This window comes from Lontra canadensis, unplaced genomic scaffold, assembly GCF_010015895.1.
Source record: "Lontra canadensis isolate GAN:19392208 unplaced genomic scaffold, GSC_riverotter_1.0 scaffold33, whole genome shotgun sequence".
NCBI lineage: Eukaryota > Metazoa > Chordata > Mammalia > Carnivora > Mustelidae > Lontra > Lontra canadensis.
This window is the reverse complement of record NW_022631027.1, coordinates 5927688-5955043: the sequence shown is the minus strand read 5'-3', so window position 1 is coordinate 5955043 and position 27356 is coordinate 5927688. Positions and strand designations below refer to the sequence as shown.

The window sequence follows — 27356 nt, the reverse complement described above, 5'->3', positions numbered from 1 at the left end:
AAATTATAAATATATACTTAATATATAATGATGTATAAATATAAATAATAAAATCTATAAATATATATAAAGTTATATATAAAATTATAACTTGAGAATTTTCTCATTTTATAATGTTATATATTATGTTATAATGTTTTTCAAAAGTAATTGTAAGAGACAGTATTTTGTGGTGTAATGACCCATAAATGACTATTGTCCTATAACTGAATGTTTAGATGATGTCATCAGTTAAAACAAGGGGATGTTTTCAGTGATGCTATAATGAGCATTCTGTGCCTAAATCTTTTTTGGCATTTCACATCATTTCTTTCAGCTAGAGCCATAGAAGTGGAATTCCTGAGCTAAGGAAAATATATATTTTTAAAGCTTTGAACACCTACTGCTACACTATTTTTCAGAAAGGTGGGATGGATTAGTTACATTCTTGTTGACTAAGCATGAGAATGAACACGTCACTAGACACTCTCCAGCACTGACTTCCATTTTTGTTAGTTATCAAAAATAATGACTTGTGGCTACTTGGGTTTGATAGGATGCTGCTAGAACATATGTTCACTAAGGACTTAACTTTTGACTCCCACTCAAGTGGCCATCATTTGATTATAATGTTCTTAAAAATTAAGTTCTTTGTGAATGGGTAAACTAATAGAAAAATAAACTTTATACTTAATTTTGATACATGGATTGCTATACAAACTTGCAAGTCACTCAAATTCTAGAGGTCATAAAATATTCAAAAGTAAAACATTTTCTAACAGTTACCCACATATTTAATAATATGTGAGCATCTAATAATTGAATCAGTAACGTAAAAGGAGTTTTAAAAGACAACTAGTCAAAAAACAAAGAAAAAAATAAATTCTTCACTCATATGTGGAATTAAAAAAAAAAAACCAGATGAACAAAGAAAAAAAAAGGACAAACAACAAAAAACCCAGACTCTTCACTATAGAGAACAAACTGGTAGTTGCCAGAAGAGAAGTGGGTCAGGGAAATGGGTGAAATAGGTGAAGGGGATTAAGGTACATTTGTGATGAGCACTGAGTAATGTATAGAATCGTCGAATCACTATATTGTATACCTAAAACTAAAAGAATACTGTATAATTATAGTTGAATTAACACAATTGAAAAATAAATAAATTTTTTGAATTACAAAAAAGAATAAAAGCAAGAAAAATAGAAATTCATCACCAGATCAAATTGGGGATACAAGGGAGAAGTTTCCAGAAAATGAAAAGAAGACATATTCTCTGGTCCTGGGGTTTTAAATGGCTGAACTTCACATGAAATATATTACATATTTTTTTTTAAAGATGTATTTATCCAGTTTAGAGAGAGTGTGCGTGAGTGGGGGGAGGGGCAGAGGGAGAGAAAGATTCTCAAGCCGACTCCCAACTGAGCACAGAGCTGAATGTGGGACTCAATACCACAACACTGAGATCATGACCTGAACCAAAATCAAAAGTCAGATGCTTAGCTGACTGAGCCACCCAAGGTGCCCCTGAAATATGCTACATATAAAAGAAAGTATCCACCAGGAGCGCCTGGGTGGCTCAGTCATTAAGTGTCTGCCTTTGTTTCAGGTTGCCATCCAGGAATCCTGGGATGGAGTTCCCACATCAGGATCCCTGCTCAGTGGGAAGTCTGCTTCTCCCTCTCCCACTCCCCTGCTTGTGTTCCCTCTCTTGCTGTGTCTCTCTCTGTTGAATAAATAAATAAAATAATAAAAAAGGGAAAGTATCTACCAAAAAATTGCTAGAACTAATACATGAATTCAACAAAGTCACAGGATAGGATCAATGGACAGAAATTTGTTGCATTTCTATACACCAATAATTAAGCCTCAGAAAAATAAGTCAAAGAATCAATCTCATTTACAATTGCACCCAAACCAATAAGATACCTAGGAATAAATCTAACCAAAGAGGTAAAAGATCTGCACTCTGAAAACTATAGAACACTGATGAAAGATATTTAAGAGGACACAGCAAAATGGAAAAATACTACACAATCATGGATTAGAAGAACAAACATTGCTAAAATGTCCATATTACCCAATGCAATCTAAACAAAAGACCCTAAATAGCCAAAGCAATTCTGAAAAAGAAAAGGAAAGCTGGAGGCATCATAATTCCAGATTTCAAGTTACATTACAAAGCTATAAGAATCAAGACAGTATGGTAATGGCACAAAAACAGACACATAGATCAATGGAACACAATAGGGAACCCAGAAATGGACCCACAGCTATATGGTCAACTAATATTCAACAAAGCAGGAAAGAATATTCAATGGAAAAAAGAAAATGCAGATAGTGTTGGGAAAACTGGACAGCGGCATGCAGAAGAATGAAACTGGACCATTTTCTTAGACCATTCACAAAAATAAAATAAAAATGGATGAAAGACTTAAATGTGAGACAGGAATCCATCAAAATCCTAGAGGAGGGGCACCTGGGTGGCTCAGTGGTTTAAAGCCTCTGCCTTCAGCTCAGGTCATGATCTCAGGGTCCTGGGATCAAGCCCTGCATCAGACTCTCTGCTCAGCGGGGAGCCTGCTTCCTCCTCCCTCTCTCTCTCTCTCTCTCTATCTCTCTCTCTCTGCCTGCCTCTCTGCCTACTTGTGATCTCTGTCAAATGAATAAATAAAATATTAAAAAAAAATCCTACAGGAGAACACAGGCAGCAACCTCTTTGACCTCAGCCATAGTAACTTCTTACTAGATACATCTCTAGAGGCAAAGAAAACAAAAGCAAAAATGAAGTATTGGGACTTCATCAAGATAAAAAGCTTCTGCACAGCAAAGGAAACAGTCAACAAAATAAAAGGCGACCTACAGAATGGGAGAAGATATTTGCAAATATCTTAACAGATAAAGGGCTAGTACCCAAAATCTGTAGAGAACTTATCAAACTCAACACCCAAAAAATAAACAATCCAGAGAAGAAATGGGCAGAAGATATGAACAGATACTTTTCCAAAGAAAACATACAAATGGCTAACAGACACATGAAAAGATGCCCAACATCACTCATCATCAGGGAAATACAAATCAAAACCAGGATGAGATACCACTTCACATCTGTCAGAATCACTAAAATTAACAACACAGGAAACAATAGGTATTAGGAGGTGGAGAAAGGGGAACTCTCTCATACTGTTGGTGGGAATACAAACTGGTGTAGCCACTCTGGAAAATAGTATGGAGCTTCCTCAAAAAGGTAGAAATGGAACTACCCTATGACCCATCAATTGCACTACTAGCTATTTACCCAAAAAATAAAAAATACTGATTCAAAGGGGCAAATGCATCCTAATGTTTAGGGCAGCATTGTCAACAATAGCCAAATTATGTAAATAGCCCAAATGCCCATCAACTGAGGGATAGATAAAGAAGTTATGGCATATATATAGATATATAGATATAGATAGATATAGATATAGATATATAGATATAGATATATCTCACCATATACACCACTATATATATAAAATATATATTTATATATAATATTATATATTATAAAATAATATATAATAAAATATTACTCAGCCATCAGAAAGAATGAAATCTTGCCATTTGCTATGACCTGGATGGAGCTAGAGTATATTATGTTAAAAGAATTAAGTCAGTTAGAGGAAGACAAATACCATATGATTTCACTAATGTGGAATTTAATAAACAGAAGAACATACGGGAAGGAAAAAATGATAGAGAACAAACTGAAGGTTAATGGATGGTTAAATGGGTGATGGGCCATTAAGGAGGGCACTTGTGACAAGCACTGGGGTATTGTAGGTAAGTGAATTCTACTCCTGAAACTAATTTTAGCATATATGTTAATAAGTAGAATTTAAATAAAAACCTGAAAAGAAAAAAATAATAATAAAGTATGTACAGCATTGTGGCTACAGTATACTGTATTGCATATTTAAAAGTTGCTGAGAGAGATCTTAAAAATTCTCATCATAAGAAAAATAATTTATAACTAGGTATAGGGACAATGTTAATTAGACTTTTGGTGATCATTTCACAATATATACAGAAATTGAATCATTACATTGTACACCTGAAACTGCTGTAATGTTTTAAGTCAATCATACCTCAATATAAAAAAATAAGCAAATAAACAAGCAAATAAATAGTAAAACATTATTTTAGAGAGTATGTTAAGCTGAAGAACTTACTGGGAAAACACTTGATAAAATATATGTGATTAAAAAAATTACTTAGTAAGTTTAGAAACAATTTGAAAAATCTAAAAACTGTAATAAGTAGTAACAATTTCTGGTCTATATTGCTAATTATTCAACCTATCAAAATATATTTTTAACATACTTATTTCAAATAAGTCTGTTTTACCATATTACTTTTCTAAAGTCTGAGTTATCAGCTGATATATAAGTATTAAACCAACAATTTCCAGAGTGTTATACACTCCATCGTTACTTTTCTATGTGGAAATATTTTACTACTTTAAGAAGACACTGTAGAAAACAATCACATCAATATACTCACTACCAGCTTAAGAAATAAAACACTGCAAATATGATGACACCTTTCTCTTGACCGTTCCTTGATAACATTTTTCTTCTACTCACCCTAAGGCAGTAGTTCTCAAAGTGTGGTCAACAGACAAGAAGCATCAGCATCACCTGAGAACTTCTCAGAAATGACAACACTTGGGACCCATCCCAGACTGAATGGTGGGGTCCAGCCATCTGTGTTTTAACATGCTCTCCACGTGATTCTGATACACACTATGGTGAAGAACCACTACCAGAGGGGAATAACTAGGTTGAATTTAGTTCTTATCATCCCCATGATGTTTTTAAACTTGTATTATGTGTATTAAGATAACTCTCCCCATTCCTATGGTTTCTTTGAGGAGTGTTTTTCCTTAACCCCTCCTGGATCTTTGTTCCGCCCCTGAATGGTGAGTGACAGTTGCTGGTTCAGGGTGTTGAACTAGGTGGGTCTATCAAATATGTCCTGAGAGTAAGAAATTCAATCCCTTTCTCTTCCTCTCTCTACCAGATTCGTGGAAGGCAGTGACTCGAGAGGCAAGGGAAGTAGAGTTTGTTCTGCAAACTTTTCCACAGGTGATCTGTTCTAAAGCTTAGACTGGCACTAGAGCATTAGCAAGACCATTCTGGTTCTCATATTAAGCCATAGTCTCTCCTTTATCAGTAATGAAGGTGATAGTTTGGTTTTCATTTGCTGACTCTTGTTCGATTTCTGAACTGGCTCAGAAATTGAGAGGAAAAAGGGGTACTATTTATCAGCTCTTCTCTAATACAGTACATATATTTCTATAAACAATAGATGGAGGTGTTTTACATTTTTTATAACTTCACATAAATGATCTAATACTGTACATTCTTCCACAACTGCTTTTGTGCCTTAATGTTATATTTTTAAGATTATCTATTGATGATACATTTAGTTTACTCTATTTTCACTCCCATATAGAATTTCATCTTATGATTATACCACAGTTGATCCATTGTCCTGTTAATGGCCACTTAAAATTTTCCAATTACTTTGATAATTCAGATAATATTGATCTTATTCTTGTACATGTCCACTTGTGCACTTATGGAAGGGTTTCCTTAAGGTACATTCCCCAAACAGAATTGTTTCCTCAGAGAATATGGACATCTTCAACTTTAGTCAATATTGTCAAGTTGTTTTCCAAATGGATTGTAGGCTCCAAAGCAGCATGTAAGAATTCATCTTCCTCTACACCATTGCCAACACTTGTTCTCAAAAGTTTAAATTTTTCATTCATTTGAGATGGAATACTTCTCATTGATGTAGAGATTGTTCCCTAAAACTTCTTCCATTCCACTATAGTGACAGAAAATCCAATTTTCAGCTGGACTAAGGGCCACCCAGAATAAAGACTGAATACACTTGCCAGCGTTCTTGCAGCAAGGTGAGGATATGTGATTTATTAGAAACAATGTGTGCATCTTCTAAGTTGTAGTCCAGTATACCCTCCCTTCCTGTCTTCCCACTGACTGAAATGTAAACATGGTGGTAAACCATCTTGCATCCCAAGAACAAGGGCAACACCCCCAGGATGGCAGAACAAAACATAAAGTGCCTACATCTCTGATCAAAGAGTGACTTAAGAGCTCCATGATTTCATGGAGCACAGCCAACACACCAGCCTAGACTTTCACTTGTGAGAGAAATATATATATTTCTTTATGCTTTTATTTTAGGTCTCTATTACAAGCAGTAAAACTTATATCCTATATCTGACTATTAGTAAGTTTGGGCATCTTTCAAGTCATTGACCATTTAATTTCTCTTTTGTGAATTGCCTTTTTATATCCTTTACCCATTTTATGTTCTTTATCCATTCCATTCTTTTTTTTTTTTTTTTTTTTTTTTAAAGATTTTATTTATTTATTTGACAGACAGAGATCACAAGTAGGCAGAGAGGCAGGCAGAGAGAGGAAGGGAAGCAGGCTCCCTGCTGAGCAGAGAGTCCGATGCGGGACTCGATCCCAGGACCCCGAGATCATGACCTGAGCCGAAGGCAGAGGATTAACCCACTGAGCCACCCAGGCGTCCCTATCCATTCCATTCTTTATAAACTCTAGATATTATTAGTTCATGATTGATTGTGTATTGCAATTAACTTTTCCCCATCTAAAGCTTGCCCTACCATTTTATGGTATCTTTTATTATATAGATGTTTTTCATTTTAATGTAGTCAAATTTATCAGTATTCTTCATAATTTAAGCTCTTTGTGTCTTATTTAAGAAATCTTTCCTACCTGAGGTCATGAAAGTTTTTTCTTACCTTCCAAACATTTGAAAGTTTTGCTTATATATTTCATTTTTTTAAATTTCCCTAAGGTTGATTTCTTATTTAGTAAGAGCTAGGAATCTAATCTCATTTTATTCTATTTGGATATCCAATAGTTCCAGCAACATGTATGGAATATTTTACCACTGGTTTAAAATGTTCTATGTTATAGCAAGTTTCCATATGTGCAGTTCCATTTTTGGCCTTTCTTTTCTGTTCCATTAGTCAAACTTGTCTATCCCAGAGTCAACTCCATATTTTATTAATTTTATATTCTCATTATAAGCCTTAAAATTGGATAGGGTTAGACAGCCATCTATCCTTTTCTTTAAAACTATCTTGGTCATCCTCAGCCTTTTGTTCTTCCATACACATTTCAGAATCAGTTTTTCAAGTTTCATTAAAATTTCTTATGGTTTTGATTGAAATTAAATTACATTTATAGGCAAATTTGTGAAAAATCAAGAACTATGATATTGAAGTTTTCCAATCATGAATATGATAAACCAGGACTAATTTTCACTGGTTTACAATAGCAAGTCTTTATGGTTTGTTAAAATATTAAAATATTTCTCTACTAATTAGTAAATAGCTACTGCCCTTAGTCTGTATTCTTTACTAATTCCAATCAACTTCGACAGTCCATAAAGGTGATCTTTTGTTAGAGTCATTCCTATATACACAATTTTTTTTGCTATTATAGGGGTATCTATTTTTAAAATGTGTTTCTCAATTATTCATTTATAAGATCATATTTTTGTATATTACACTTACATATATCAACTTTGCTGAACTATTTTCTTTGAATAAGTTTTCTGAAGATTATTTTTCTAGATAACAACCACATTATCTATGTATTATCATGGCTTTGTTTCCTGCTTTCCTAATACTTAGACTTTTCCAGCTTTTTTTATTATATGGCTAAGACCTCCAATACAGTGGTGAAAAGAGGCAGTTATAGTCACCAAGTCGATCTTTAGACTTCATTTTTGAAGAAAATGTTTTTCAGTGCATCATCATAAAGTCTGATATTTGTTATAGGTTTCTGGTAGACAGAAGTTCCCTTCTGCATTGTTGTAATAATGGAACCATACTGTGATTAATAGAAAGACACTAAGAGACACAGAGAATATCAAGTTTAATGGTAAAGGGAAAAGAAACCTACAAAGGTGGTTTTATAAACAGAAGATAACATTATTCTATCAGATAGAGGAAGGACTTCCCAGATCTTCCAAAGTTTCCCATGGTGATATAGCTATTGGACAGTACCACAAAGTATTTTCTGCTTTTGGTATAGGCTTTTTATTCTCTTGGTCCTGACTCCTGGAATATATTTTTATGGGCCTGCCAGCTGCCCAGGTGCAAATAACCAGTGCAAAAACACTTTCAATACCTTATTTTTTTTCTTGGACAATTAAGTAAAGCAAAGGTTAGTTTCTCATACTCTCCCTGCAGGAGATTCTGGCTTATCCGGCCTGAGGCCCAATTTCACATCCACTGTTTCTAGATTACCAAGAGCTGTTGCATGAGTATGTGTTGCATATTATTGAATGCTTCTTCTTAATTTTATTTTTTAAAGATTTTTAATATATTTATTTGAAAGACAGAGAGAGAGAGAGAGTGAGAGAGCATACACAAGCAGGGAGGAGGACCAGAGGGAGGGGGAGAAGCAGTCTCCCCACCACAGGAAGCCCTACGTGGGACTTGATCCTAGAACCCCAGGATCATGACCTGAACAGAAGGCAGATGGTTAACCAGCTGAGCCACCCAGGTGCCCCTTAATTGATTTAGATGATCATATTTTTCCTTTTAATCTGTTACTATGGTAAATTAAAGCAATGAATTTTAACGCTAACTGGTTTAACTTTCAATGTATGCTGGATTCAGTTCAAAATTATTTCATTTTGCATTTATGGATTTATGTTCGTAATGTAGTTTGACCTATAATTTTCCTGTTTTATACAATCCTTGTCTTGTTTTGATATGAAAGTTATACCAGCTTCACAAAATGAGCTGAAGCAAATGGCTTCTTTTTATAATGTCTAAAAGTGTCTATTAAAGAGTGGGATTTCTAAGGGTGTCTGGGTGCCTTAGTCAGTAAAGTATCTGCTTTCAGCTCAGGTCATGATCTTGGAGTCCTGGGATCAAGCCCCACATCAGGCTTCCTGCTCAACGAGGAGTCTGCTTTTCCCTCTCCCTCTGCCCCTTCCCCTGCTCATGCTCCCTTGCCCTCTCAATTAAATACATAAAATCTTAAAAAAAAAAAAAGTGGAATTTCTGCATCAGAATTTATCTATAAACCACCTATGCCTGTTGTGTGGATGTGTATTGTGTTCTTGTGGAAGTGCTTTAAATTAGTAATTCAAGTTCATTAACCGTTATGTCTATTCAGGTTTTCTAATTCTTCATGTGTCAATTTGGTTGCTGTATTTTTCTTTTTTCTTTTTTTAAGATTTTATGTATTCATTTGACAGAGAGAGAGAACACAAGCAGTGGGAGAGGCAGGCAGAGGGAGAAGGAGAAGCAGACTCCCCACTGAGCAGGGAACCCACTCAGGTTTGATCCCAGGACCCTGATCATGACCTGAGCCAAATGCAAATGCTTAACAAACTGAGCCACCCAGGTGCCACAGTCACTACATTTTTCTTAAAAGCTGCCCATTTTGTCAAAGTTCTCCAATTTGTTAATCTAAATTTTATATTTTAGTCTCTGTTATGTTATATAAGTATGTAAGTATAAACTTGTAACTTATAACATATATATAAAGCTTATATAAGTTATAAATATATAAGTTTATACTTATATCTATTTTCTGCTCAATATTGTTTATTCATTTTTTAAACCAATCTTGGCAAAATTTTGTCTGTATTAATGATCTTCAAATAATCTGCTTTTGATTTTTTTATTCTCCTATTGCATCTTTGTCTTTGATTTTATTTGCTTTTGTTTTGATTTTATTATTTTTTGTTAGTGTTTATTAATTTCCATTATTATTCTTTAAAATTCATGAGTAATTTTTTAAAAACATTTTTTTGTGTAGACTCCATGCCCAGCATTGAGCCCAACATGGAGCTTGAACTCATGACCCTGAGCTGAAATCAAGAGCTGGATGCTTAACCAACTGAGCTACCCAGGCATCCATGAATAATTTTTTTAAAGTTTTTATTTAAATTCCAGGTAGTTAACATAAAGTTTAATACTAGATTCAGGTGTACAATATAGTGATTCAACACTTCCATACAACACCTGGTGCTCATCACAAGTGCACTCCTTAATCCCCATCACCTATTTAACCAAGCTCTCCACCCTCCTCCAATCTGGTAACCATCAGTTCATTCTCTATAGTTAAGACTCTGTTTCTTGTTTTGTCTCTCTCTCTTTTTTTTTTCCCCTTGCTCATTTGTTTTGTTTCTTAAATTCCACATATGAGTGGATTCATATGGTGTTTGTCTTTCTCTGACTGACTTATTTTTCTTACCTAGCATAATACTCTCTAGTTTGATCCATATTGTTAGATATGGCAAAATTTCATTCCTTTTTATGGCTGAGTAATATTCCATGGTATATGTATACCACATCTTTATCCATTCATTAGTCGACAGACACTGGGGCTGTTTCCATAATTTGGCTATTGCTGATAATGTTACTATAAAAATGCTTGTATCCCTTTGAATCAGTATTTTTTATTTCTTTGAGTAAACACCTAGTAGTGCAATTACTTGATCATAGCCATGAGTAATATAAAAGTTGTTTAAATTTCTGAATATAAGGAGTTTTCCAAAAGTTTGTCATTATTGTTCATTTCTAACTGCATTATATTCAGAGAAAACAATCTATATGATATTGATCCTTTCTTTAGTATTGGTTAGGATTTGCTCTGTAGTCTAGTATGTAAACATTTCTATGTACCTAAAAATACTGTGTATTTTCTGATTATTGGATGCAGGATTCTAGAATTTCTTTAGTATTGGTTAGGATTTGCTCTGTAGTCTATTGTAAACATTTCTATGTACCTAAAAATACTGTGTATTTTCTGATTATTGGATGCAGGATTCTAGAATTGTTCATCAGATCAAAGATGTCGTTCAAATCTTCCATATCTTTGTTAATTTTTTTCCTGCTTGATTGGTCAACTTTTGAGAGAGGTTATTTAAATCTCAAGTAGTAATTGTGGATTTGTCATTTTTCCTTGTAAGTTTCAGTTTTTGCTTTATTATTTGGTGTTTTTTTATAGGTTTACACTTGTTTATCTTTTTGCAGGTTAGATCCTACTGGTTAATCCAATTCCTAGCTCATTCTAGTTCCTTGGCTCCAATGTTTGATAGTCCTTAAATGAGGTTATGGTCCTGAGGAAACTTAGGGTGATAAATGAGAATGATTTCCCTACCTGAGTATAATATACCATACTTTGTTTGTAGTCATTATATATTGCATAACCATTTTTAATTATGTACTTGGTCTCAATTACCCCAATGTAAAGAACCATCAGAAGAGGTCAGTTGAGCTTTCAGAAGGTCTGATGTGACCTTGACCCAGATAGATTTAACCTATAGCAATCTAGTTTCAAACTGTCTTTCACCTTTATATAAAATTTTAAGTTTTGACCGTCACAGGCCTGCTCTTTTTCACTCTTTCTCTCTCCATGCTAATTAGTAGGATTCTAGAGCTTACTCTTGGGAACGCAGGGCCTCCTAATGAACAATTGTTAGTAAAAGAGCCTCAGAAAGATGAGAATATTTTCTCTCTTTCCTTGTAGCTACTTGCTTTGTATCTCAAAGGTAACTTTGATAAAGGGATAAATCAAGAACATTTAAAAACTATTATTTTTTTCTCCGATTAAAAATTTAGACTTGGGGGCGCCTGGGTGGCTCAGTGGGTTAAGCCGCTGCCTTCGGCTTGGGTCATGATCTCAGGGTCCTGGGATCGAGCCCTGCATCGGGCTCTCTGCTCAGCAGGGAGCCTGCTTCCTCCTCTCTCTCTGCCTGCCTCTCTGCCTGCTTTGTGATCTCTCTCTGTCAAAAAAAAAAAAAAATTTAGACTTGTATGAAAATATGTCATTCTATTTTCTCTTAGAACTCTCTTTACAAATGTTATTTCTAAAAAACAAACAAATGACAAAACATGGACTTGACAATGCTGCTATATCCTACGAGATATAACCTGTAGTGTCTGCAGTGTCAGTTTGCCTTTCTAATCATTGCCTTGTTTGATAAAAGGGTACCCACAAATATGCTTTAAATTAACATCTCTGTTTTGCTGAAGATTTTTACATTTATATTTATAAATTTTGTTGTTGTTAGTCAAAAAAGAAGGTTTGGGTTTGCCTCTTCTCCCCCCATTCATATAATCTCATGACTCCCTTTGGATTTTCTATTCAAAGAGTTTGAGAGATTTTGTTTTATTTAAAATAAGACCCACTAGAGAGGCACCTGGCTGGCTTAGTCGGTGGAGCACGCAACTTTTGATCTTGGGATTGTAGTTCAAGCCCCATGTTGGGTTTAGAGATTACCTAAAAATAAAATCGTTAAATAAATAAAGAAAACATACCCACTGTAACTTTTTCCCATCTTCCTACTTTCAACCCTTTTGTGTCCTTATGCTTTAATTGTGACTCAATCCAATCTGATATTTAGTTTTTTAACTGGCAAGTATAATACATTCATATTTATTATGCTTACTGACATATTTAAATTGTTTTTGACATCTTATTTTGTGGTTTCTATTTACTTTGCTTCCTTTTTCTCTTTTCTGCCTTCTTTTGAATTGATAGCTTTCTTGTCACCCTCTACTGGTTTGAAAATAATACACTAGAGCGCCTGGGGGGCTCAGTCCTTAAGTGTCTGCCTTCAGCTCAGGTCATGATCCCAGGGTCCTGGAATCGAGGCCCCCATCAGGCTCCCTGCTTGGCGGGAAGCCTTCCTTTCCCTCTCTCACTCCCCCTGCTTGTGTTCCCTCTCTCTCCATATCTCTCTCTGTCAAATAAATAAAATCTTTAAAAAAGAAAATGATACACTCTATTTCTATTTTATTTTACTAGAAAAAAATTCTTAGCATGAATATGTATATCTAATGCTATCATCTATCTATATAATTTCTAATTTCATCCTCTATGTCAAATATAACCTATCTTTTATATTTTCACTTCTTTATCTAAGCTAGATCCTAGGTGATTTTTTCAGAGCTATCTTCCAATTAATAATTCTCTTTAGTTTGTCTGATCTGCTATTTAACTCCTTTATGGAATTTTAGATTTCAATAACCATGTTTTTCTTTTCAAAAATTTCTTTTGTTCCTTTCTGCTCTTTCCAGCAGTCTTGATATTTTCTTATTCTTTCTCTTATTTTTTATTCTTTCATATATTTAATGATTTAAACATACTTTATAATCTGATAGTTCCGGTATTTGAAATGTGTAAGGGTTCTGCTGCAATTGTTTTCTGACTCATTTATGGTAGATTAGTATTTTTCATAATTTGGATTATGAACTCATCTTCACAGAATTTTATCTGTGGGAATATTGTAAGTCTTAGTTGAAATGTATCCTCCAGAGAAATTTTGCCTTTGTTTCTGCCAGGCTTGCTAGGAATTGTTACCAGCCTAGGATGATACTGAAATATAATGTTTTCCCTGATAATTCTAGTGTTACAGAGGTAGCATAAATTCAAGGTCCTAAACCCTTTTTAAGGCATGTTGTGGGTTGCAAATTCTTTTTTTTTTTTTAAAGATTTTGTTTATTTATTTGACAGAAGGATCACAAGTAGGCACAGAGGCAGGCAGAGAGAGAGGCAGGAAACAGGCTCCCTGTTGAGCAGAGAGCCTGACGCGGGGCTCAATCCCAGGACCCTGGGATCATGACCTGAGCTGAAGGCAGAGGCTTAACCCACTAAGCCACTCAGGCGTCCCTGGGTTGCAAATTCTTAAGGGAAATATTTTTCTCCCATCTAGAGCCCAAACCCAAACAGACAAATCTCTGTATCTTGTCTTTCATTCTATATTTTCACCCTAGACAATATCTTCTGAACAGAAGCATCATTTGTCTCTGCCAGTGACACCAAGATTTTACATTTCTTCAGCACAGATTCTCAACCTTTGAATTCCAAACCCTCGTATCTATCTACCTATTTGAATATTTAAGGTACCATCTCGATCTCCACTAGTTTAAGATCAATAAAGTTTATGACCTTCCCCTCAACACCAATTCTCTTCTAGTGTTTTCTATCTCAGTGAATGGCATGACTATCCATACAGCTGTACAAGCCAGGAATTCAGGAGCCATCCTTGACATCCCTCTTTTTCTCATGCTGCCCACCCCCAACTCACCCATCACCAACCCTTGTCACTTTTCCTCTTAAATATCTCTTAAATCTACTGACTCTCCCCATATCCACTGCCTTCAGACTACTTCAGGCTACTACTATGTTCTTTAACCTGGACCACTGGACTTTCCTTACATTGAATGAATTTATCCAAATAGAGATTGGATTGTTTCTCTTTACTGCTTGAAACACTCATTTACTAGTGTCACATTCATAGCTCTTAAGTACTTAATATTGTCTGTGCAGCTCTGCATGACCAGCCACTGCTAATTCTTGGACCCATTTTCATTTCAATGTCTTCTCTGTGCTAGCCACATTAGCCCTCATTGTATTACTTAAAACCACAATTCTCTGTCTTCCCACGTAGCTTTGGTACATGCTATTTCCTTTTTCTGGAATGTCAGTCCCTCCATCCCCAACTTTATCTAGTCATTATGCAACTCATTCTTCATTTCTCTATTCAAATATTATTTGTTTAGTTCTCATCCCTTTCTTTCAATGTCTTTGTTTATTTATAACAATATATTCATTGCTGTGGTTACATGCTTGATGTCTGTTTTTCCCCCTTGGCTAGTGAGATCAGAACTGTTGTCTAGTTTTGCTTCTTACTTTATCTTGAGTGCTGGCATAGACCAGAATGTAGAAAGTGCTTAATAATAATAAATATTTCTTGAATGAATAATGATCATTAAAAATAAGATTACAAATACACATCTACTCATTATAATCCAAAGGTAAAGAAGAAGTGGATAGAGTTACAGATAAAATAAGTGACAACTACATGGGGGAATCCATTATACTATTCTCTTTACTTTTCCATGTTTAAAGTTTCCTTAAGAAATACGCAACTTACAAAATCAGAACACTTTATTTGAGTGTCTGGATAAACAGTGAATGTAATCTTAAAAATAAAATATTGGCTTGGGACGCCTGGGTGGCTCAGTTGGTTAAGCCGCTGCCTTCAGCTCAGGTCATGATCCCAGCGTCCTGGGATGGAGTCCCACATCGGGCTCCTTGCTCAGCAGAGAGCCTGCTTCTCTCTCTGTCTCTGCCTGCCACTCTGTCTGCCTGTGCTCGCTCTCGCACTCTCTCTCTCTCTCTCTCTCTGTGACAAATAAATAAATAAAATTTTTAAAAAAATTTTTTAAAAATAAAAATAAAAAAATATATTGGCTATTGTTGAGAATGTTGCTATAAACACAGGGGTACATGTATGCCTCTGAATTCACATTTTTATATCCTTTGGGTAAATACCTAGTTTATTTAATTGTTGGATCATAAGGTAGCTCTATTTTTAACTTTCTGAGGAATCTCCATACTGTTTTCCAGAGTGGCTGCACCAGTTTGCATTCCCACCAACATGCAAGAGGGTTCCCTTTCTCTGCTTCCTTGCCAATACCTGTTTTCTCCTGTTGTCAGTTTCCAAATTATGGAAAGAGCCCAAATGTCCATTGACTCATGAATGGATAAAGAAGATGTAGTATACATACACATATACACATATACATATATATATATACATATATATGCACACACACACATACACACACTGGACTATTACTCAACCATAAAAAATAATGAAATCTTGCCATTTGCAATGACAGGGGTGGAGCTAGAGAGTATTATGCTAAGCGAAGTCAGTCAGAGAAAGAAAAAAACTATATGATTTCACTCATATGTGGAATTTAAGAAACAAAACAAATGAACGCCGGCGGGGGGAGGAAAGGCAAACCAAGAAACAGACCCTTAAGTATAGAGAACAATCTGAAGATCACTGGAGGGGAGGTGGGTAGGGGGTGGGTTAAACAGGGATTGGGTATTAAGGAGGACACTTGAGATGAGCACTGGGTGTTGCATGTTAAGTGTTGAATCACTAAATCCTACACCTGAAACTAATATTGCACGGTATGTTAATTAGCTGGAATTTAAATAAAACTTGGAAAAAAATAAAATATTGGCTCTTCAGGGAATGAATATTTTGTTTAGCTAAAAAGAAATTATACTGACCTGAAGATATTTCGGTAATGGTTAATTGGGCCACTTAATGCTCCAGGCTGGGAGAAGACATAAATATAAGCTTCAAGATCTTCTGTCGTTAATCGGCATCCTTTTCTTCCAATGCCAGTGCTGTGACTGGTGAACAGATGTTTCAAAGCCTAATTTAAGTGAAAAGAAAATAATTAAAACTTTTTAGTTACCTCACCATAAACTAAACCTTTGGCTTTTGAAAGAGAATGGTCAGTGTGAGTGACAACTCCCCCTTTCTGCTCTAGCCAAGTAGAAGACCTCATTGTTTACAAACACATTAGACACATTTTTGCTTTCCTGGCCTGACTTTTGATATTCTTCCCTTTGAATCCCCCATGTACACTTCACCCTTAGGAAAAGCAACCTGTCTTTCTTGGTGCCTATTCACTTTCTACAAGGCTAAGCTCAGGTTGTATCACCACTCTAAAGTCTTCCATAATATTCTAACAGTAGTTGATCTGTTTACTGACAACCAATCTATTCTCCCCCCACAACTGTTTGAACTTTTTTTGACCATAATCCAGAGTAACAAACACATTTTATATCATGATCCAGTCTATACTCCTACACTTACATTTCTGAAACAAAAGTTAAAAGAAATATCCCTTACTCTTATTATAGTGTGTAGTGATATTTTCAACTCACTTCTGTTCTTCTTTATTTTTAAAAATTCAAATTGCAAGCCACTAAACTGATTTCTTGACTCACGAGTGGGCCCCCACCCACAAATTTAAAAACACTGCTCTCTACCCGCATTTCTCAAAGTGTAGATCAAATCACCTGCATCAGAATCATTGGGATTTTTATTTAAAATGCAAATCTCTCAGGGCACCTGGGTGGCTCAGTCCACAAAGTATCAATCACTTGATTTCAGCTCAGGGTCTCAGGGACCCTGATCTCAGGTTCCTGGGATGAGTCCCATGTCTGGCTCCATGCTCAGTGGGGAATCTGCTAAGGATTTTTCTCCCTCATCTCTGCCCCTGCTTCTCTCTCTCCAAAATAAATAAATCAGTCCTTAAAAAAAAAACAAATAAAATGCAGATCCCTCAACCCCAAAACACACCTGCAAAACTATGAAATGATTTATGTGGGAGGTGATTAATTGAAACATTATTTGTAATAGCAAAAGACTGGAAACAAAATTTCCATCAGTGGGAGATTGGTTGAATAAACTATGGTATAGCCACATGATGGCATGTGTTCTGAATACTCCAAGAGAAGATAGACATGATTACGTACTATGGAGTAGCTGATCCCCAGGACATAGTTTTAAGGGAGGGGGGTGGTGTGGAAAATTGTGTTTATAGTATGTTATCTTTTGTGTAAGAAGGAGTAGAAAAATACATACACATATGCCTATATTTTCTAAAAAAGAAACCATAAAAAAAAAAAAAAGAAACAAAACTAACCAAACAGTTTCCCTATGGAGAGGCAGGAAACAGGACAGAGACAGAGAAACAGGAAACAGAGACCTAAGCGAGACCTCTCTGCACCTTGTAGTAGAATTATGACTAGAACCGCATAAATGGTTTTTATAAAATATAAAGGTTAAGCAAAACTTTGTAGTCTCAATTTTGCTTTGGAAATATGAATAAGAATTTGTGATTTTTTTCACTCTAAAAATACGTATGTACAAAGTCTATCCAATGGAAATATGTAGAAGCAATAAAAACCCAGTAACAATGATCATCTTGACACCAGGACTATGGTTTCCAAGTAAAATTTCCTACCAATAGGAGCCCAAGTTCCTTCAATGAATGTCTGATTCCAGATCTGCAGCAGCAAATAAAAAAGGAACCCAGGACATTAAGAAAGCAAGCTATTACTGACTGAAGATTTATGTCAAAAGGACACAGGACACAGCCAACCAGGAGTTTCTACTGGCCTAATATGAGACAATCTGAGCATCAGAAAGAACAACTATAATTGATTGATACATGCCAAATATATTTTCAAAACTCACAAGCTCATAATAGTATGGAAAAAAGAAAACTTCAGTGGTTATCATTGGAGAGTTCTAGGGCACCAAGTCATTACTCTGGAACTTGTTTATAAAGGTAAAGAATGAAGCATTTATCCTGCCATTCTTGTGTGAACTGTATTTCAAAATAACCAAACAGTAGATGTGGACAATTCCAGTTAATAAAAGGAAGAATTCCAGTTAATATAAGCAGATAAAAATGATAGAATTAGGAAATCACCATTTTGCAAATCCTAATGAAATAACGGACCTAGGCAGTGATGAGCAGGGTATGCTAAAATTATTTGGTGAAATGTTAGGCAATTTAGATAGCCTGACAACTCGTGAGCCCCCTGATCAGTGTTAGTGTTACGAAAGCTAAGAAAACTAGACCTTATGTGCTTCCCTGATATAATACATTCGGAAATACACAGCACCACCTACAAGTATTCTCATCAAATTAAAAATCAATCTGACCACGTTTCTAGGTTAGTAGCATCCATGAAGTAGGAGAAACAACGGTTAGCAGAACAAGTTAAATAACACCATGATGAAGTAGTTAGCCAAATCCAAAATGTGAGTCATTCCTCAGGACAAATGACCAAATTTCCTCAATAAAAAAATGGGGTTAAAAAAAAGGAAGAAGGAACTGTTGTAGATTGAAAAAACTATAAAAATCAAATACAATGTGTAGACCTTGTTTGGTTACTGATTCAAACAAGTAAAGTGTTAAGGAAATTTGAATGGAGAGTCAATGGAATGAAAATTTGAATATTAAGTGATAGTAGGGAGTAATTATTCATTTTGTTAGGTTTGATAATGGTATTAGAGTTATGCTTTTAAAAAAAGTCCTTTTCTGTCAGAGATATATGCAGAACTATTTCCAAGTAAAATAATATTGTCTTTTTTAAAGCTGCCTTAAATACCTAACACCACGTTAGATATACAAGAAGCAGTCGATAGACTTTCAAGAAATAGGAACAACACATGACTCCTGGTTGTCCATATATATGGTACACAATTCCTGCATGCTTACTTTGTTTCAGGGTTTTGTTTACACCCAAAGGCCTCCACTTCTGTTATGTCAAACTCTCTCACTTGGCATTCATATTCCCTTGTCTCCCCATGGAATGTTCGCTGAAAAGAGATATGCCTGTAGGGGCACAGGCTCTTACAAAAAATTGAACAATATCTGGGCATTCAAATATACAGAGACTGTAAAAATAAGCCTATAGATTAGGTCTTAGAAGCATGTATTAAATATTAGCATTTGCCTATTTTTCTTTCTGAAGGATAGATTTTTGAATGTTTTTCATTAATATAAATACATTATTTGTTTGACTTATTTTTTTCTTACATAGGAGGAAATGCCTAACAGTGGACAGTGTATCACAATAATCAATAAATGCATATTTTAAACAAACCAGACAACACAAAAAGGGCCAATTCTTTCTTTTTTCTTTTTTTTAGTGCCTCTGTATATTTTTATTTTGTTTTAACTTCCTAATTTTGTCATCTTCTTGGGCTCCAGTTTTTCAGTTTTATTCTAATGGTATAATTGACCTATAACATTATATTAGTTTCAGGTATACAACAAATATATATACATAATAAATATACAATGTATATTTATATGCATTGCAAAATGATCACCACAATAATTCTAGTTAACATCCATCACCATATTTGACTTACCTTAAAATCATTTATTGAGAACATAAATTCTGGGAACCATGGTATTTGGAAGAAGTAATAATGGCTGGATTTGAACAGCTGGACAGGGTGTCGTAAAATATATTCTGAAATTAAAATGCTATGTTAGACCTTATTCAAGGTGTATTAATTACTTACTGTTGAAAGAACTTTGTTTTAAGGCAATTTCACCTTTGAGATGAAAAAAGAATCCACAAGTAAGCTGTTGTGTATTCTCTTTGGAAAAATTTCTTTTTTTAAAAAATTAACATATAATGTATTATTTGTTTCAAGGGTACAGGTCTGTGATTCATCAGTCTTACACAATTCACAACACTCACCGTAGCACACATCCTCCCCAATGTCTATCACCCAGCCATCCCATCCCTCCCACCCCCTCCACTCCAGGAACCCTCAGTTTGTTTCCTGAGGTTAAGAGTCTCTTAAGGTTTGTATCCCTCTCTGCTTTCACCTTTTTTCATTTTCCCCCTCCCTTCCCCTATGAGCCTCTTTTTTCCCAAATTCCTCCTATCAATGAGATCATATGATAGTTGTCTTTTTCTGATTGACTTATTTCACTTAGTATAATATCCTCTAGTTCCATCCATGTCATTGCAAATGGCAAGATTTCAGGGGTTTTGATGGCTGCATAGTATTCCATTGTGTATATGTATATACCACATCTTCTTTATCCATTCATCTGTTAATGGACATCTGGGCTCTTTCCATAGTTTGGCTATTGTGGACATTGCTGCTATAAACATTGGGGTGCATGTGCCCCTTTTGATCACTACATTTTTAATTTCGGGGTAAATACCCAGGTAGGGTAGATGTATTTTTCATCTTTTTGAGTAAACTCCATACTATTTTCCAGAGTGGCTACACCATCTTTGGAACAATTTCTATGTTCTTATATTTTATTATGGATATTTCAAGTGTTTAGAAAGTTTATAGCCCTTTAAATAAAAAGAAAACTTTTTTTATGAAGTCTTGACTCAGAAAGGAACGGGAAACCCAAACGACACTGCTTTTTCTCCAAGGTTATTATCAGTGACCTCACACTTTTCCTAGGGATATATGGGGAGGTAATTTTCTGTTGCTTAAAAGACTTTCTTGGGGCACCTGGGTGGCTCAGTGGGTTAAGCCTCTGCCTTTGGCTCAGGTCATGATCTCAGGGTCCTGGGATCAAGCCCTGCATCAGGTTCTCTGCTCAATGGGAAGCCTGCTTCCTCCTCTCTCTGCCTGCCTCTGCCTACTTGTGCTCTCTCTCTCTCTCTCTGTCAAATAAATAAATAAATAATCTTAAAAAAAAAAAAAGACTTTCTTTACAGGAGGATTTGAATACCTTATTCCTTGGGCCTCAACAGAAACTAAAGTTTTTCCTATAAGTTTATGCTAGAAAATTCATTCATTCAGTGAATATTTGAATATCTACTACGTGTGAGGGGATTTAGCAGTCAACAAGACAGAAGAGGTTCCCATTAATAAGGAGCTTATACAAAAAGTATTGATACTTTAAAAGATGATTTTAGATAGCAATAATATCATAAAGAAAATTAAAACAAGGTAATCTGATTGAGAGTGATGATTGGGTGTTGTGGAGGACTATTATTTAGTAGAGGTGATCAGAATAGGCTTCTCTGGGGTTGTGATACGTGGACTAAGTCCTGAATGGTAAGAGGGAGTTGGCTATGCAAAGATCTAGGGAGAATATCCAAGAACAGAAAGTAGGTCCTGGGCTTGGCACATTTAGGAAGAAGAAAGAACGTCAGTGTGGCTGGTGTGTAGTGAATGAGGAGGGAGAGGTGGTATGAGATGAGTCAGAGAGCAAAACAGAAACCCGGTCTGGGAGGGCCAGAGGAGATGGACTTTTAAGGGCTTTGGAAAGACACTGAAGCTTTGAACTGGTGAGTAGTGTAATCACACATATTAAGTATGCATACTTATTTTTTTGTGCACTATGCATATATAATTTTTGCTATAGAGGTCATCTTTTTTTATTTCTAATTTTGTAACTAACATGGTTAGTGTTCACATAGTTGGAATTTTTAGAACTATAATTCTCAGATAAGTGGAGATAAGTTATGCTATACTTTTTGCAAAGTCATCATCAAACAAAATTTATTCAGCCCTGCATTAAGAGATAGCAATATAATTAAGTGTTAAATACAGGCATATTACTTGAAGACCTTATATTAAGCTGACTAAGGTTGAACCTAGTCTGAATAAAACAATTCCAGAAATATATCAAGAATCTTCTTGCTGAAATGACCAATTACAATTTGTCCTTTTAGCAACATCACAAAAATAACCTTTACTCAAGGATCCCAATCAATGGAATAAGCATGTAGCACCACTTTTGCTACTTACCGCAACTGAGAAAAATATAGGGAATTTCAGTTCGATATTTGAATCCTAAGCATCCATGCTGTTACCCCAACAGAAATGGGACAATTGGATCTATATCTAAAACCCAACTCTAGGGATGCCTGGGTGGCTCAGTTGGTTAAGCACTGCCTTCAGCTCAGGTCATGAGCCCAGAGTCCTGAGATTAAGCCATTCATTGTACTGGGCTCCCTGCTCAGCAGGAAGCCGGCTTCTCCCTCCACCACACTTGTCCTCTCTTGTTCTCTTTCAAATAAATAAATAAATAAATAAATAATACTTTTTAAAAAATAAAATAAAATCCAACTCTTACACTTATAATATACAATATTTATGTAGTCATGTTTCCTTTCTCCCTTTTATGTAGTCATGTTTCCAACATAAATTTTTTTGTTCCCTAGAGGGCTGCTGTGAGTCATAGCAGTACCTGAAACTCAGAAAACTTGACAAGGGTAGTTAAAGAGGATAAGATGATAGTTTTTGGCAAAACCAAATAAAAATGTGCCTAGCCACAGCTCACTGGTCTTTAAACACTCTGAGGATTTTAAGAGTTCCGTTTATAGCAGAGGTTCTTAGAGTATAGCCCATGTGGACCTCTGGGGATCCCTAAGACCCCTTTAAGCAATCCGGACAGTCAAAACTATTTCATTACAATACTAAGACATTTTTAGCTTTTCTCCTTTGGTTGACATTCATGCTTATGGTACAAAAACCATAGTAGATAAAGCCATTGCTGCCTGAGCACAAAGCAAGGTAGTGTTACTAAACAGTCCTAGCAGTAGCAGTCATTGTCTTCTTTGCCACCACATACTTGCAGCAAATGAATACATAAACACATAAAATTAAGTGCCAGTTTCACTTAGGAATGTCCTAGATAAAATAGCAAAAATTATTAATTTTATTACATTTCAACCCTTGTGTACATGGCCTTTGAACGTTGAGATGAATCAGAATGTACACATAAAGCAGTTCTGTTGATCACCCAAGAACAATGGTTGTCTCAAGGAATAGCATGCCTACAATCCTTTGAGTTGATTAGATGAATTAGCCGCATTTCTTACAGAATACCTTTTTTTACTTGAAAGGATGGCTAACAAATTATCATTAGTCAGACTTGAGTATTTGACAGATAGTCTCTTGAAAATGAACAAAGTGAGCCTGTCACTTGGGGGGAAACAATCAACGGTATTTGTTGCCAACAACAAAATTCAAGCTTTCAAATAAAAATTAGAATTTTGGAGATGTGCATTTACAACTGAGAGCATGACAGTATTGCAATACTCAACAACTTTTTGATGGAACTGGGGCAATATTAGTGAATGTGATTCTTTGATATAACATAATAAAATGTGCCGGCTTAGGGAAGATCTATATATCTCTGCAAACCAATATCTTCCAATGCATGATGATGCAAAATTACACATGGGTAAAAAATCCATTCAAAGTGCTAGAGAGACTAATGGATTTAAAGTAACAGAGTACAAAAAGTTCATTAATATGACATCAGATTCTACATTGTTACTAACCTTTAAGAAACCACCAGTTTTCAAGTTTGGTGTAGTATTAAAGAAGCAAATCCACAGTTATCTGAAAAGACTATTAAAATACTCCTCCCTTTTCCAATTACAAATCTGTGTGAGGCCAGATTTCTTCATACACTTCAATTCAAACAACATATTGTAACAGACTGAATGCAGAAGCAGATCTGAGAATCCAGCTGTCTTCTATTAAGCCAAAAATTAAACAGGTTTGCAAAAATGTAAAACAGTGACATTCTTCTCACTAACATTTTGTTTGGGAAGATGTAGCTAGTTTTCATTAAAATGTTAATCATGTTAACAGATCCTGAATTTACTATTTTTAATGAATTAATATATAATTTAAAATTTTCTCCTTTTTAATTTTTAATACAGTAAATATTTTTATATATGTCCTATATAAACAAAAGCTCAATGGGTCTTTAATAATTTTTAAGAGTACAAAGAGTCCTGAAACTCAAAATTTGAGAACTACAGCTTTAAAGAATGCTGTTATTCCTGATAGCCCAAGCAGTCAGGCAAGAGGAGAATTTATTTCTAGATTGTCAAGATTCATTACTGTCAAAGTAATGTTACTGTATTTTTTCCGTTTATCCCTATCCAAGTGAGCATTAAAATAGTCTCTAAAAAAATAAAATTATGCAAGCAAATATGAAGCTACAATTTGTCACTCTTGTAAAATATTTAAAGCCAAGGTATCTGACATTGTCATATGCTAATATCATATTTTAGTCATTTAACTTAAAAAAACTACTGTTTTTAATCCAAAGTGTCTGTGACAACAGTGAATTATCACATGAGCAAGAGTGTTTTAATTAAAATTTATACTCACCTGTAAATACATTTGGGTGAGGGAAGTTAATAACAATAAGTTTCATCACCATTTCAGGATAACAGATGGCAATTAGCCAAGCAATCATCCCCCCCCAGTCATGACCAATAAGAACACATTTGCTATATCCTGTAATGGAGAAAAAAAAATGTTGATGTCATTGAAGGTGGATGCATCATTACAACACATAAAATGGATACACTTTTGAAACCAATCTTCCCATCATAATCCGACTCTAATTATGCTCTTCATGAAGATACTGAGTTTGGTGTTTCCAAAACCTGTATGTCCGAATCACCTAAGTAGCTTCTTAGAAAATTTAGATGTCCCGCTTCCATTCTAGACCTACAGATTCAGAATCTGTCCTGGGGATATATATATATATATATATATACATATATATATATATATTTTTTTTTATCTGAAATAGCTAGCTCAGCTCTTGTTCCACGAACTGAGTTTGGAAAACCATGGTAAAAATTACACACAATTAGGTCATAAGCAAGACTATATTATTGATTTGCCTAGAAAATTGCATGAAGACAAATTTAGGCCAAGTCTGACTGAATTACCACAGAAGAAGAATGAAATATGGCTGATGGAAATCAATGTCTTTGAGTCTATTTTATTGTAATCAGACTAAATGACAACACTGCTTTGATACCCCCAGACCGCATCCATTTTTTTCTCCTCTTACTATATTGGCCTGATCTTTGTTCTCTTTAGATTACTGTAGAAAAGGCCTTTAATTTGATTTCATGGGTTTCTTACAATATTAGTTCCATTAACATACCATGGTAGCAGTTGGGTTTTAGTCAAAAAAGATGTAGTGGATTCGATTGTTGTTAAAAAATATTTACTTCTCCTCTCTCCCTGCTGCCATAAAAGCAGTATATGTTGCTATCCCTTTTATGCTAGACTTAACCATGTGATTTGCTTTGGTCATAGGGTGGGAGAATGACTTGACTTTGGACTCAGCCTTATGACTTGCTTTGACCAATGTGCTGCAAGCAGAAAATTGAAATAAGGTTCCGCATCTGGGCTCACCCTCTTGCCATTTCTGTCATTTCCAGGAGAAGAGGAAAAGCTACTTGTGTTGCAGCCCAACTCAGAGGGAGAAGTCAGTCCCAGCAGGACCTGTAACCTGAGGCAAAGACCCAGTGGTCCAGCCTACACTTGACCTTCACACCCACGAGCATGTGAATAAATGCCTATGGCCATGTTTGGCACGTTGTGGCACTACCTGATCAACATAAGAAAGATAGCGCAGGACACACGCGTGGCTCAGTCAGTTCATATGCCTTTGGCTCAGGTCATGATATCAGCATCCTGAGCTTGAGCCCCACATTGTGGGGGGGTGGTCCCTGCTCAGTGAGGAGTCTGCTCTTTTCTCTCCCTCTGCACCTCCTCCTGCTTGTGCTCTCTCTCTCAAATAAATAAACAAAAATCTTTAAAAAAAAAGAAGAAGAAAGATTGTGCAAGTGCTTCTTCATGTTATAACATTTTTAAATGATTATTTAGATGTGCATTCTGAAGAAATAAATTTTCTGAGTACAAGAATCAAATTTCCAATAACTAGTTCTGAAAATAATTAATTGCATACATTAGAAATACTTTTAAAAACAAATTTTCAAAGTCATTCTTGGCTGGTGGACTGAATTATCATTCCGGATGTATTATTTTCAATATCCTCTATAAATATTCTCAGCTGTATACCCAAAACCATGGTGACAGGATCCAGACAACAGCTCAGGTAAATGGAAATGCCTCCTCCCAAGAAATGAGGTTACCAATTCACAATTTTTTGAATGTTAGTCCCTTAAAAGGGACTATACTAGTTTTTTAAAGCTGACCTACCTAAAGAGTCTAAAATATCCTTTATATCTGTAATTAGACAGTCCAATTTGTAATTTTCTCGATGAATGGGAGCATCTGTTTCTCCATAGCCTCTCAGATCAAGCGCTACAACTCGATATTCACTTTTAAATTCCCTTAGTTGGTGACGCCAAGAATACCTGCAGGAAATAAGAAACACTAAAAATACCGCAGTAGCAAATCCAGAGAGTAACATTACAGCTTTTCTATGTGGACAACTCTAAGAAACTGTCTATTTTGAGAAAAGGTTATAAAGGCCATCTGTGAGACAGAGGAAGGGACATGTTTCAGAAGGGATCACTGAAGTTCTTTATAAAAATTTATTGTTATTTTTTTTACCAGCTCCAGTGGGGTGTAACAGAGGACCATTATTTACAGACACTACAAAATATCAGATACTAAAACTAATATACTTCTATATGTACTTAAGAAATCAATTTTCGAGCCTTCCTTAAATAATGCTCACAGCTATCAGGGAATCTGTGCTTACATACGCTTCTGTGGAGAATATCCTGAAAGACTACAAGCAAGTGTGATATTAAAAATATTTAAGGGAGGGGTGCCTGGGTGGCTCAGTGGGTTGGCCTTTGCCTTCAGCTCAGGTCATGGTCTGGGGTCCTGGGATCGATCCCCATGTTGGGCTACCTGCTCTGCAGGGAGCCTGCTTCCCCCTCTCTCTCTCTCTGCCTGCCTCTCCGGCTATTTGTGATCTCTCTCTGTCAAATAAATAAATAAAATCTTAAAAAATATATATTTAAGGGGCGCCTGGGTGGCACAGTCAGTTAAGTGTCCAGCTCTTGGTTTCAGCTCAGGTCAGGATCTCAGGGTCATGACATCTTGGGCCGCATCAGGCTTGCGATCAGCACAGAGTCTGCTTGACACTCTCACTCCTTCTCCCTGTG

General features: G+C 35.5%; 1 protein-coding gene across 1 annotated transcript in view; it reads right to left on the bottom strand.

The window, feature by feature from the left end:
• Nucleotides 1–27356, bottom strand: part of EPHX4 (epoxide hydrolase 4) — a 42869-nt gene that overhangs the window by 3169 nt on the left and 12344 nt on the right. Inside the window, exons 3-6 of the mRNA XM_032867120.1 lie at nt 26437–26594; nt 24580–24708; nt 19828–19931; nt 16152–16300 (exon numbers count right to left, since the gene is read on the bottom strand). Of these exons, the coding sequence (XP_032723011.1) occupies nt 16152–16300; nt 19828–19931; nt 24580–24708; nt 26437–26594 (540 nt within the window). The remainder of the gene's footprint in view (nt 1–16151; nt 16301–19827; nt 19932–24579; nt 24709–26436; nt 26595–27356) is intronic.